The sequence below is a fragment of the Oncorhynchus nerka genome, linkage group LG12, assembly GCF_034236695.1.
Source record: "Oncorhynchus nerka isolate Pitt River linkage group LG12, Oner_Uvic_2.0, whole genome shotgun sequence".
Taxonomy (NCBI): Eukaryota; Metazoa; Chordata; class Actinopteri; order Salmoniformes; family Salmonidae; genus Oncorhynchus; species Oncorhynchus nerka.
The window spans coordinates 89,823,387-89,837,731 of NC_088407.1; the positions used below are offsets into that span (position 1 = coordinate 89,823,387).

General features: G+C 45.3%; 2 protein-coding genes across 2 annotated transcripts in view; both read left to right on the top strand.

The window, feature by feature from the left end:
* Nucleotides 1-382: 382 nt before the first annotated feature.
* Nucleotides 383-5,949, top strand: nenf (neudesin neurotrophic factor). Its single transcript, XM_029675983.2, has 4 exons — nucleotides 383-942; nucleotides 1,256-1,316; nucleotides 1,883-1,986; nucleotides 5,224-5,949. The coding sequence occupies exons 1-4, from the start codon at nucleotides 760-762 to the stop codon at nucleotides 5,398-5,400; spliced, it is 525 nt and encodes a 174-aa protein (XP_029531843.1). The 5' UTR covers nucleotides 383-759; the 3' UTR covers nucleotides 5,401-5,949.
* A 4,174-nt stretch (nucleotides 5,950-10,123) lies between these two features.
* ezra (ezrin a) overlaps nucleotides 10,124-14,345 on the top strand; it is a 51,057-nt gene continuing 46,835 nt past the window's right edge. Inside the window, exon 1 of the mRNA XM_065025941.1 lies at nucleotides 10,124-10,567. Within this exon, the coding sequence (XP_064882013.1) occupies nucleotides 10,556-10,567 (12 nt within the window). The 5' untranslated portion in view covers nucleotides 10,124-10,555. The remainder of the gene's footprint in view (nucleotides 10,568-14,345) is intronic.

Below are 14,345 nucleotides of genomic sequence, written 5' to 3' on the forward strand. Positions count from 1 at the left end.
ACGAAGTTATTACATTTAAGTTAATTATCAATAGAAAAAAAAATGCAATGCCGTGAAAAAATAGTTGTACTGCACTAGATTAGGGGTACCCAAACGTTTTCGTACGGGTCCCCCCTTCCAGCATTGGGGGACATCTACCCAATTTCGAAATTGCACCTTGTGCGTTCTAATATTACAATCACTGAACTAGATTTTTTAAAATCGATATTCCCAAAGTTTAGTACGTCTTTGTAGGGGGACTCTTATTTTGAGGAAAAATAATCCGCAACCGTGCTGCCAGCATTATGTCCTACTGCCAGGAGAACGGTAATATATATTTCCGTCTATTGGTAGAGGAGTGGAGGCATTGCCCTTAACTGCTGATGACAGGGCAGTTTTATTTTTTCTTTCTCGGTAACTGTTCTTGGATTGTGTGGAAGTGTAAACTGGTCCCAGAACGGTTTTAAAAGAGGAAACCAATTTGTCCCGACTATCACATGCACAGCACAGCACTGTTTTGGCCGCGGGCAGCATATCATTCTTAGGAACGTGATCAGAAACCACATGACCCATCTATTCAACGTTAGGGAAATCAAATATTTATCTGGGGACATGGATCAAGTTTACCTCAAACTTTAATTCAACTCTCCTCTCTAGTAGCCTACTTGTGTTAGCGGACTCATTTCTTGGTTTCTTAGGGCAGTTAGAGCGAAAGAGAGAGAGAGAACCGGAACTAAAAGAAGCAAATGATCTCCCAAGAAGAGGACATCGGAATTATTTATGAATGTTGTTGATGCTTGTCCAAATAGCCAGACAACCATGGTAACACCAGTGCAACTTTTTATCACATTTGTGCTTCTCGTGTTGAGTTTGGCAGGCGATAATAAACTAAAACACAAACCAGCCTCAAAACCAGTCCGACTGTTCACAGACGAAGATTTAAAAAGGCACGATGGGAGTGAGGTAGGTACTTGTTATTATGTAAGTCTATGGGTAGGCTACCTCTGGTCGATGGCGTTAGATAGTTAGTGGAGGAACACGCACTAACGCCTTGGACCAGAGCTATGGATGTAGCTAACCCGTGATTTTCACTACAGTAGTCCTAGTCTACAGTAGACTAATGGAGGTATGAATAGCTCGTCTTGGTATATGTAAATGCAATGGACTATCAGCGTGAGGGTGTGGTCAGCCAACACAGTGACATCGTTTTCTTTATCACTGATAATGCTAATTGATCTTTAATAAAAAACATAATGTAACTGTTGCTGTGTTTTAGGACGGGCATCCCATTTACATGGCCATAAAAGGAGTGGTATTTGATGTCACCAAGGGGAAAGGTAAATAGCACACACACAATGTTGGGATCCTCCCCATCTCTGGAACAGTGGGCGATAAAGGTATCAAACTCCACAGACTGCTAGTGTGGCGTGATGATAATGTCACCAATGATATCAATAGTAGTTCAGGCCAGTAAAGAGACAAGATAAAGTTATGTGTCAATGCTGAATGAATGATCCTTCACAATCACTGGTATCTGCATAGGAAGCTGTGTAATTACCAGGGTTGGGGTCAATGCTTGCTGTTTGGGGTTTTAGGCTGGGTTTCTGTACAGCACTTTGAGATATCAGCTGATGTACGAAGGGCTGTATAAAATACATTTGATTTGATTTGAATTGCAGTCAATTCATAAAGTAAACCAAATTCCAATTCCACATTTTTCTACTTGAAAAGCATTGAAGAGAATTGGAATTGGAGTTTGAATTGTCTGGAATTGAAATAGAATAGACTCCAATCCTGGTGATTACATGGGAAATAACAAGATAGTACAAACGGCAAATATGTAACAGCTGTAAGTACTGAGGAGCTATTGTTACAGTGGGACTAATATAGTTTATCTTTGTAGAGTTCTATGGGAAAGATGGACCATACAATGCCTTGGTTGGAAAGGACTGCACCAGGGCTGTGGCCAAGATGTCCCTTGAGCCAGCTGATCTGACTTCTGACACTGTGAGTAAAGGAAAACAAAACAAACGGTTGGGCTGGGGAAGGGGTGCAGCGTCACCAAGGGGTGCAGCGTCACCAAGGGGTGCAGCGTCACCAAGGGGTGCAGCGTCACCAAGGGGAAGGGGTGCAGGGTCACCAAGGGGAAGGGGTGCAGCGTCACCAAGGGGAAGGGGTGCAGCGTCACCAAGGGGAAGGGGTGCAGCGTCACCAAGGGGAAGGGGTGCAGGGTCACCAAGGGGAAGGGGTGCAGCGTCATCAAGGGGTGCAGCGTCATCAAGGGGAAGGGGTGCAGCGTCATCAAGGGAAGGGGTGCAGCGTCACCAAGGGGAAGGGTGCAGGGTCACCAAGGGGAAGGGTGCAGCGTCACCAAGGGGAAGGGTGCAGGGTCACCAAGGGGAAGGGTGCAGGGTCACCAAGGGGAAGGGGTGCAGCGTCACCAAGGGGAAGGGTGCAGGGTCACCAAGGGGAAGGGTGCAGCGTCATCAAGGGGAAGGGGTGCAGCGTCATCAAGGGGAAGGGTGCAGGGTCATCAAGGGAAGGGGTGCAGCGTCACCAAGGGGAAGGGGTGCAGCGTCACCAAGGGGAAGGGGTGCAGCGTCACCAAGGGGAAGGGTGCAGCGTCATCAAGGGGAAGGGTGCAGCGTCATCAAGGGAAGGGTGCAGCGTCACCAAGGGGTGCAGCGTCACCAAGGGGAAGGGTGCAGCGTCATCAAGGGAAGGGGTGCAGCGTCACCAAGGGGAAGGGTGCAGCGTCACCAAGGGAAGGGTGCAGCGTCACCAAGGGGAAGGGGTGCAGCGTCACCAAGGGGAAGGGGTGCAGCGTCACCAAGGGGAAGGGTGCAGCGTCACCAAGGGGAAGGGTGCAGCGTCACCAAGGGGAAGGGTGCAGCGTCACCAAGGGGAAGGGTGCAGCGTCATCAAGGGGAAGAGGTGCAGCGTCACCAAGGGGAAGGGTTGCAGCGTCACCAAGGGGAAGGGGTGCAGCGTCACCAAGGGGAAGGGGTGCAGGGTCACCAAGGGGTGCAGCGTCACCAAGGGGAAGGGGTGCAGCGTCACCAAGGGGAAGGGGTGCAGGGTCACCAAGGGGTGCAGCGTCATCAAGGGGAAGGGGTGCAGCGTCACCAAGGGGAAGGGGTGCAGCGTCATCAAGGGGAAGGGGTGCAGCGTCACCAAGGGGAAGGGGTGCAGCGTCACCAAGGGGAAGGGGTGCAGGGTCACCAAGGGGAAGGGGTGCAGCGTCATCAAGGGGTGCAGCGTCATCAAGGGGAAGGGTGCAGCGTCACCAAGGGAAGGGGTGCAGGGTCACCAAGGGGAAGGGTGCAGCGTCACCAAGGGAAGGGGTGCAGGGTCATCAAGGGGAAGGGTGCAGCGTCACCAAGGGGAAGGGGTGCAGCGTCACCAAGGGGAAGGGGTGCAGGGTCACCAAGGGGAAGGGGTGCAGCGTCATCAAGGGGTGCAGCGTCATCAAGGGGAAGGGGTGCAGCGTCACCAAGGGGAAGGGGTGCAGGGTCACCAAGGGGAAGGGGTGCAGCGTCACCAAGGGGAAGGGGTGCAGGGTCACCAAGGGGAAGGGGTGCAGCGTCACCAAGGGGAAGGGGTGCAGCGTCACCAAGGGGAAGGGGTGCAGGGTCACCAAGGGGAAGGGGTGCAGCGTCACCAAGGGGTGCAGCGTCACCAAGGGAAGGGGTGCAGCGTCACCAAGGGGAAGGGTGCAGCGTCACCAAGGGAAGGGTGCAGGGTCACCAAGGGAAGGGTGCAGCGTCATCAAGGGGAAGGGTGCAGCGTCATCAAGGGGAAGGGTGCAGGGTCATCAAGGGGTGCAGGGTCATCAAGGGAAGGGGTGCAGCGTCACCAAGGGGAAGGGTGCAGCGTCACCAAGGGGAAGGGTGCAGCGTCACCAAGGGGAAGGGGTGCAGGGTCACCAAGGGGAAGGGTGCAGCGTCACCAAGGGGTGCAGCGTCACCAAGGGAAGGGGTGCAGCGTCACCAAGGGGAAGGGTGCAGGGTCACCAAGGGGAAGGGGTGCAGCGTCATCAAGGGAAGGGTGCAGCGTCATCAGGGGAAGGGTGCAGCGTCACCAAGGGAAGGGTGCAGCGTCACCAAGGGGAAGGGGTGCAGCGTCACCAAGGGGAAGGGTGCAGGGTCACCAAGGGGTGCAGCGTCATCAAGGGAAGGGGTGCAGCGTCACCAAGGGGAAAGGGTGCAGCGTCACCAAGGGGAAGGGGTGCAGCGTCACCAAGGGTGCATCGTCACCAAGGGGAAGGGGTGCAGCGTCACCAAGGGGTGCAGCGTCATCAAGGGGAAGGGTGCAGCGTCACCAAGGGGAAGGGTGCAGCGTCACCAAGGGGAAGGGTGCAGCGTCACCAAGGGGAAGGGTGCAGCGTCACCAAGGGGAAGGGGTGCAGCGTCACCAAGGGAAGGGTGCAGCGTCACCAAGGGAAAGGGTGCAGCGCCACCAAGGGGAAGGGGTGCAGCGTCATCAAGGGGTGCAGGGTCATCAAGGGGTGCAGCGTCATCAAGGGGAAGGGGTGCAGCGTCACCAAGGGGAAGGGGTGCAGCGTCACCAAGGGGTGTAGCGTCACCAAGGGGAAGGGGTGCAGCGTCACCAAGGGGAAGGGGTGCAGCGTCATCAAGGGGAAGGGGTGCAGGGTCACCAAGGGGAAGGGGTGCAGCGTTACCAAGGGGAAGGGGTGCAGCGTCATCAAGGGGAAGGGGTGCAGCGTTACCAAGGGGACAGTTAAATTCAGGGCTGGACAAGGTAGAGATGGCTGTAGTAAATGGCATGGCTAGCTAACTGTTGACATGAAACTAAACTCGAGTTTTAACCCCGGTGTTGCGCTTGTGCGTAGCAGGAAGCTAATTCTTATATGACCTGTTTGTAGAATGTTAAGTCCCCTTGTTGACTGAGGTGAATGAAACTACAGCATCAAGGTGATAATGGCTAGAGTCAATGTTGCTTGTTTTTGCTGTTCTCCAAAATTGCATTTATTTTTCTTTTCTCCAATTGTGTAGAAGTGCAGTAAAAATAAAAATCATTGAGGGGGGATGATGCCCCTGCTCTGGTCTGCAAAGAACCTGTGTAGATGTTTAACTCCCATCGAACCCTTTTTGCAGAACTATAAAGGGTTCTTCAGAAAAGGTTCCACAAAGAACCCATAGAAAACCCTCTTTTTTTTCCTACTTTTCTCTTAGTAATGAAATGGGTGTCTCTTGTCCTTTTTTCCCTCCCTCTCTCTTTCAGACGGGCCTTACTGAAGAGCAGCTCCAATCCCTAGAGAGTGTATTTGAGGGCACATACAAGACAAAGTACCCTATTGTAGGCTACACTGCCATACGCATCCTCAACCAGGATGGAAGCCCCAATGAGGACTTCAAGCCTGAAGACCAACCTCATTTTAACATTAGAGACGAGTTCTAATCCAAAGGATTTATTTTTATTTTTATGGGTACTGTTTTTGTTCTTCTTTTTTCTCTGATATATTTTGGTACGCCAACAAAACAAAAAAAACTGTGGAGACCATGAAGATTCAATACTGTGTGATCCTCAATTTGCTCATGATTTGAAAAATGATTATTTCTGAATTCCCAGGCAGATCCATGTGTTAGGACTGCATGTCTGGATGTTCTGTGATGAAGCCCGTAAAGGGTGGCCTTTACCAAGGGATAGGCAGCCATGTGTTTCAGCTCTATTTTTCCTTTACCTTATTTGAAGACCATATTTATATCTTTAAAAGATATGTTATTTTTTTAAGATATAATTTTATGTTGACGACCAATGAAAAACATGGAATGTTTGTTACCATGTTGTTAGTCAAATACACAAGAATTGAATGTTTTCCATTGATCATTTAAATCATTGTAATTGGTTATAATGAGCTATGAAGCTGCACAGGCCCTATACCATTAATTGAATGTTAAAGTCGTTTAAAACATTATTATTATTATTATTAAAATAGTAGGAGCGAAAGGTTTGTTGGCTTATTTTCAAATCAAATCAAATTTTATTTGTCACATACACATGGTTAGCAGATGTTAATGCGAGTGTAGCGAAATGCTTGTGCTTCTAGTTCCGGCAATACATTTCCACCTGGATAGGACAGGTAGTTTCCTCCTGGATAGGACAGGTAGTTTCAACCTGGATAGGACAGGTAGTTTCCTCCTGGATAGGACAGGTAATGCAGACATCTTCTACATAGAAGAATACAGTGCCTTTGAAAGTTATTCAGACCCCTTTACTTTTTCCACATTTTGTGACGTTACAGCCTTATTCTAAAATAGATTAAATATACAATTTTCCTTTAGCAATCTACACACAATACCCTATAATGACGAAGCAAAAACTGTTTTTTAAATTTTAGCAAATGTATTAAATATTTAAAACAAAAATACCTTATTTATATACAGTGGCAAGAAAAAGTATGTGAACCCTTTGGAATTACATGGATTTCTGCATAAATTGGTCATCAAATTTGATCTGATCTTAAACTAAGTCTCAACAGTAGACATACATAGTGTGCTTAAACTAATAACACAAATTATTGTATTCAAAATACATCTTTTAAAGAAAAATACACCTTTTAAACATTCGCAGTGTAGGTTGGGTAAAGTATGTGAACCCCTAGGCTAATGACTTCTCCAAATGCTAATTGGAGTCAGCTAACCTGGAGTCCAATCAATGAGACAAGATTGGAGATGTTGGTTAGAGCTGCCCTGCCCGATAGAAAACACTCACAAAAATTGAGTTTGCTATTCACAAGAAGCATTGCCTGATGTGAACCATGCCTGGAACAAAAAAGATCTCAGAAGACCTAAGATGAAGAAGTGTTGACTTGCATAAAGCTGGAAAGGGTTAAAAAAGTATCTCTACATTCATGATGTTCATCAATCCAGGTTAAGACAAATTGTCTATAAATGGAGAAAGTTCAGCGCTGTTGCTACTCTCCCTAGGAGTGGCCATCTTGCAAAGATGACTGCAAGAGCACAGCGCAGAATGTTCAATGAGGTTAAGAAGAATCCTAGAGAGTCAGCTAAAGACATCCAGAAATCTCTGGGACATGCTAACATCTCTGTTGACAAGTCTACGATACGTAAAACACTAAACAAGAATGGTGATCATGGGAGGACACCACGGAAGAAGCCACTGCTGTCCACAAAAAACATTGCTGCAAGTCTGAAGTTTATAAAAGAGCACCTGGATGTTCCACAGCGCTACTGGCAAAATATTCTGTGGGCAGATGAAACTACAGTCGAGTTGTTTGGAAGGAACACACAACACCATGTGTGGAGAAAAAAAGACACCAACATCAAAACCTCATCCCAACTGTAAAGTCTGGTGGAGGGAGCATCATGGTTTGAAGCTGCTTTGCTGCTTCAGAGCCCGGACAGCTTGCTATCATCGACGGAAAAAATGAATTCCCAAGTTTATCAAGACATTTTGCAGGAGAATGTTAGGCTATCTGTTCTCCCAATTGAAGCTCAACAGAAGTTGGGTGATGCAGCAGGATAACAACCCAAAACACAGAAGTAAATCAACAACAGAATGGCTTCAACAGAAGAAAATACGCCTTCTGGAGTGGCCCGGTTAGAGTCCTGACCTCAACCCGATTTGAGATGCTGTAGCAAGACCTCAAGAGAGCAGTTCACACCAGAAATCCCAAGAATATTGCTGAACTGAAACAGTTTTGTGAAGAGGAATGGTCCAAAATTCCTCCTGACTGTTGTGTAGGTCTGATCCACAACTACAGAAAACATTTGGTTGTGGTTATTGCTGCCAAAGGAGGGTCAACCAGTTATTAAATCCAAGGGTTCACATACTTTTCCCACCCTGCACTGTGAATGTTTACACGGTGTGTTCAATAAAGACATGAAAACCCATAATTATTTGTGTGTTATTAATTTAATCAGATTGGTTGTCTATTGTTGTGACCTAGATGAAGATCAGATCTAATTTAAAGACCAATTTATGCAGAAATCCAGGTACTTCCAAAGGGTTCACATACTTTTTCTTGCCACTGAAAGTATTTAGACCCTTTGCTATGAGACTTGAAACTGAGCTCAGGTGCATCCTGTTTCCACTGATCATCCTTGAGATGTTTCTACAACTTGATCGGAGTCCACCTGTGGTAAATTCAATTAATTGGACATGATTTGGAAAGGCACACACCTGTATATATAAGGTCCCACAGTTGACAGTACACGTCAGAGCAAAAACCAAGCCATGAAGTCAAAGGAATTGTCCGTAGAGCTCAGAGACAGGATTGTGATTATGGCACAGATCTGAGGAAGGGTACCAAAACATTTCTGCAGCATTGAAGGTCCCCAAGAACACAGTGGCTTTCGTCATTCTTAAGTGGAAGAGGTTTGGAACCACGAAGACTCTTCCTAGAGCTGCCCGGCCAAACTGAGCAATCGGGGGAGAATGGCCTTGGTCAGGAAGTTGACCAAGAACCTGATGGTCACTCTGACAGAGCTCCAGAGATGGAGAGAACCTTCCAGAAGGAGAACCATCTCTGCAGCACTCCACCAATCAGGCCTTTATGGTAAAGTGGCCAGACGGAAGCCACTCCTCAGTAAAAGGCCTATGACATCCCGCTTGGAGTTTGCCAAAAGGCACCTAAAGGACTCTCAGACCATGAGAAACAAGATTCTTGGTCTGATGAAACCAAGATTGAACTCTTTGGCCTGAATGCCAAGCGTCACATCTGGAGGAAACATGGCTCCATCCCTACGGTGAAGCATAGTGGTGGCAGCATCATGCTGTGGACAACGCAGGAGTGGCTTTGGGAGTCTCTGAATGTCCTTGAGTGGCCCAGCCAAAGCCCAGACTTGAACCCGATCGTACGTCTCTGGAGAGACCTGAAAATAGCTGTGCAGCAACACTCTCCATCCAACCTGACAGAGCTTGAGAGGATCTGCAGAGAAGAATGGGAGAAACACCGCAAATACAGGTGTGCCAAGCTTGTAGTGTCATACCCAAGAAGACTCAAGGCTCTAATCGCTGCCAAAAAATGCTTCAACAAAGTACAGTCGTGGCCAAAAGTTTTGAGAATGACACAAATATGAATTTCCACAAAGTTTGCTGCTTCAGTGTGTTCAGATATTTTTGTCACATGTTACTATGGAATACCGAAGTATAATTACAAGCATTGCATAAGTGTCAAAGGCTTTTATTGACAATTACATGAAGTTGTTCTAAAGAGTCAATATTTGCAGTGTTGACTCTCTTTTCTTGATGATCTGATAAATGGTTGATTCAGGTGAAATCTTACTGGCAGCAATATCCTTGCCTGTGAAGCCCTTTTTGTGCAAAGCAATGATGACGGCACGTGTTTCCTTGCAGGTAGCCATGGTTGACAGAGGAAGAAAAATTATTCCAAGCACCCAACCTCCTTTTGAAGCTTCCAGTCTGTTATTCAAACTCAATCAGCATGACAGAGGGATCTCCAACCTTGTCCTCGTCAACACTCACACCTGTGTTAACGAGAGAATCACTGACATGATGTCAGCTGGTCCTTTTGTGGCAGGGCTGAAATGCAGTGGAAATGTTTTTTGGGGGATTCAGTTCATTTGCATGGCTGAGGGACTTTGCAATTAATTGCAATTCATCTGATCACTCTTCATAACATTCTGGAGTATATGCAAATTGCCATCATACAAATTGAGGCAGCAGACTTTGTGAAAATGAATATTTGTGTCATTCTCAAAACTTTTGGCCACAACTGTACAGAGTAAAGGGTCTGAATACTTATGTAAATGTGATGTTTTAGTAGTTTATTTGTAAACCATTTGCAAAATTGTCTAAAAATCTCTTTTTGCTTTTTTCATTATGGGGTATTGTGTGTAGATTGATGAGGATGTATTTAAAAAATATATATAAACCTGTAAAGTAACAAAATGTGGAAAAAGTCAAGGGGTCTGAATACTTTCCGAAGGCTCTGTTTGTCACATGTACATTTTGAGGGTAGTGGTATAGTTTTTATTTAAAAAAGTCTAGGATAGTATTTTTTTCTGACCCTGGAATATAAATACAATATACATGTATCACTAGTCATAACTTCAAGGCTGTAGCTGTCGTCTGAACGACCAAAGGTCCCCATTGACACTAGTCATAACTTCAAGGTTGTAGCTGTCGTCTGAACGACCAAAGGTCCCCATAGACACTAGTCATAACTTCAAGGCTGTAACTGAAAGGACCCAACGGCCACGGTGCGTCCGGATGGCACTACAGTAGTAGTCAGCAGCCCGTTCTGTTCTGTAGGGTGGAGCTTTTAACCACACTCAGGTAGGTCTTCGGCGTCATCGAACAAGGTTAGGCTCTCCTCTGCTCTGGCATTTTTATGTATCTGATTATGAGTCAGACATGAGTAGCCTACCACGTCAGTATAAGTAATCTTCACAGCCAAGTTCAGAGGACAGGCGCCCAACCGTTTCAGAGAGTGTCCCCTTACAGAGAAGGAGTAGCGTTCTTTATCACGGACTGAGAGTTCCCCAGACAAGTAAACTACTACGATCTCTTTCCGGTACTTTGGAGTCCGCGTTCCGTCGCTAAACCTGATACACCACCCAGAACAAAGATGCCTAAAACGGTGAGTTTAAAAAAAATAAAAAATAAACATTTTATTTGTCCGACTATATAAAATGTCATGTATGTACACGTAACGGTAATCGGTTACTTTCTATCTGAATAAATGTAACGGAGCCTAAACCAAACACAAGGCAGGTCAAATGAATGATCATGTTATTTCAATGTCCAGTATACCAGAATAACCTCTTGTTTTCTATTAATTGTCCATTGTTGTCTAAGATTGATGATATAGCCTTACACTAATTAATTTACGATGACAATCACTGAAGTTGCCCTGATTATTTGTCAGTGTTATTTGGCCTTATTTGTAATAGCTGTGAGTTACATTTGAGGTGTCCTGGCCTTAGTTATCTTTGTTTTCTTTATTATCTTGGTCAGGTCAGGGTGTGACATGGGGGATTAATGTGTTTTGTCTGGTCTAGGGGTTTTGTATGTTTTATGGGGTGTTTTCTAAGTCTAGGTGATTATGTAAGTCTATGGTTGCCTAGATTGGTTCTCAATTAGAGGCAGGTGTTTATCGTTGTCTCTGATTGGGAACCATATTTAGGCAGCCATATTCTTTGGGTATTTTGTGGGTGGTTGTCTTCTGTCTTAGTGTCATTGCACGAGATAGGACTGTTTCTACTTTTTTCCACGTTTTTTTGGGGTTTTTGTAATTGTGTTCATGTTTAGTTTCTCCTATTAAAAAAAGATGTTGAACACTAGACCACGCTGCATTTTGATCCTCCTCTCCTTCAGCGGACGAAAGACGTTACATGAGGCCTCTCAAAAAGTTAATCAATATGATCCAAAACCATTTGAGGCCTGCCATCTCAAAAAAGTTAATCAATATGATCCAAAACCAGAGTTGGGAGGGTATATGCTTTAATGTGATGCAATCTTTAAGAATATGCTTTGGTTTAACTTAATATATAATAAAGATAATATAATAAAGATTGAATATATAATAATTATTTAACGTAATATATAATAATTATTTAACGTAATATATAATAATTATTTAACGTAATATATAATAATTATTTAACGTATTAGTTAATATATAACCCAGTTCCTTGACAAAGTTATTCGGTAAAAGTGTTCCGTTTCTCTACAATGGAGGATTTTCCTTCAGAGCAGCAAGATGGTGGTACTGAATGATACTGTTTCTCTCCCTCCCTATTTCAGCAATGTTCTCATGGTGACTGAGATGCACCATTTGTAAAATAACTACAGACCAAGTCTGCAGTGGATGAGTATTGTATTGTGTCGATAACAGTATCGGAAGGAAGCCATCTTCTGTTTGAAAGAAACCGTAAGAGTCCATTTTAAGTGTGAATCCTTACCCGGGCCTTACTTATTAACTAAACTCAAGAGTTTGACCCACAGGTCTCTGTCTCCTGACTGGCTACGGTAGGCATTACTGGATAACCATAGATTAGCTCTCGCTGCTGTGCTAAGGCATTTGCACAGCAGTTCTAGAATCATTAAGAGATTCTGTGTTGGAACCCCATGATGTAATTTTGATAACGTAGAGCCACGTAGACATTTTAATCAGAGAGCTCAGTTTTACGTGGCTCGGTCTCGGTTCCATAAAAGTACTGCGTCTTAAACAAACACTACAATAGCAATAACCTTGGGATGGTATTCTGTTGATGGAGTTTCACTTGGAGCATAGCAACAGCACTCCTTGAGAGAGTCCGACCGCAGGGGTCAGTCTGACATCAATCTGACGTCATTTCTGTGACATTCTTCTCTGGAGAGTCAGAGTAGATAAAGCTTTCACCACTATAGTAAATACTCCAGGGCTGTATCCCCAATGGCACCCTACTGTATACCCTATATAGTGCACTACTTTACGACCAAGCACTACGGGCCCTGGTCAAAAGTAGTGCACTATAATGGGAATAGGGTACAATTTGAGATTAGTCCCAGGGTTACTAGGGTTACCCAGGGAGGTGAGATGAGACCTTGGGTTACCCAGGGAGATGAGACCTAGGGTTACCCAGGGAGATGAGACCTAGGGTTACCCAGGGAGATGAGACCTAGGGTTACCCAGGGAGATGAGACCTAGGGTTACTCAGGGAGATGAGACCTAGGGTTACCCAGGGAGATGAGACCTAGGGTTACCCAGGGAGATGAGACCTAGGGTTACCCAGGGAGATGAGACCTTGGGTTACCCAGGGAGATGAGACCTAGGGTTACCCAGGGAGATGAGACCTAGGGTTACCCAGGGAGATGAGACCTAGGGTTGCCCAGGGAGATGAGACCTAGGGTTGCCCAGGGAGATGAGACCTAGGGTTACCCAGGGAGATGAGACCTAGGGTTACCCAGGGAGATGAGACCTAGGGTTACCCAGGGAGATGAGACCTAGGGTTACCCAGGGAGATGAGACCTAGGGTTACCCAGGGAGATGAGACCTAGGGTTACCCAGGGAGATGAGACCTAGGGTTACCCAGGGAGATGTTGTCCGGGTTTTACCGGGTTAGGCCGCCATTGTAAATAAGAGTTTGATTTTGAAACTGACTTGCCTTGTTAAATAAAGGTTAAATAAATGTTTTTATTAAATACCCAGGAAGATACTGGGGAGTGGGTAGAACAGGGTTCAATCATGATTGTTGTTGTTCTCCAAATCCAATGGAACAAAATCCACATCTGATCAACTGGTCCTGTATCTCATCTCTAAACCCAAATCTTCTTTGATCAGTAAAATAATAAACAAAAAAATGTGCCTGACTAGAAAGTGTAGCATAGAAAGTGTAGCATAGAACGTGTAGCATAGAAAGTGTAGCATAGAACATGTAGCATAGAACATGTAGCATAGAACATGTAGCATAGAACGTGTAGCACAGAAAGTGTAGCACAGAACGTGTAGCATAGAAAGTGTAGCATAGAAAGTGTAGCATAGAACGTGTTGCATAGAAAGTGTAGCATAGAAAGTGTAGCATAGAAAGTGTAGCATAGAACGTGTAGCATAGAAAGTGTAGCATAGAACGTGTTGCATAGAAAGTGTAGCATAGAAAGTGTAGCATAGAACGTGTTGCATAGAAAGTGTAGCATAGAACGTGTAGCATAGAAAGTGTAGCATAGAACGTGTAGCATAGAACGTGTTGCATAGAAAGTGTAGCATAGAAAGTGTAGCATAGAACGTGTAACATAGAAAGTGTAGCATAGAACGTGTAGCATAGAAAGTGTAGCATAGAACGTGTAGCATAGAACGTGTTGCATAGAAAGTGTAGCATAGAAAGTGTAGCATAGAAAGTGTAGCATAGAAAGTGTAGCATAGAACGTGTAGCATAGAACGTGTTGCATAGAAAGTGTAGCATAGAAAGTGTAGCATAGAAAGTGTAGCATATAGATCGAGCCCGTGTCCAGTATGCTCATGGTGAGTATATGGTGATTTGCTAGGAAACGTAGCTGTTAAATGGTCAGATATGATCAGACTGAAAAAAGAGCAGCATACAGATCATGTATATATATATCTATCTACTCACGGTGATGTGTTAGGAAACATGGAGGTGGTGGAGGCCGATGTTCCAGTTGTTGTTGCGCAATTTAAGATGGGTTTATCTTTATGGCGCTGGGGCGTGTTGGAGGGTAAGTTTATAAAGAGGTTGTGTAACGCAGCAGAGAAAGCCAACGCTTCAATTCTCTGTCAAGGTTCAGGGAACAGTTATGAGAGAGAGAGAGAGAGACAGAGTCAGAGAGAGAGAGAGAGAGAGTCAGAGAGAGAGAGACTGGTTGCCCTTTTCTTGTTGCCACGAGAAAAGGGCAACTACTGAAGAACAAACAACATTGTA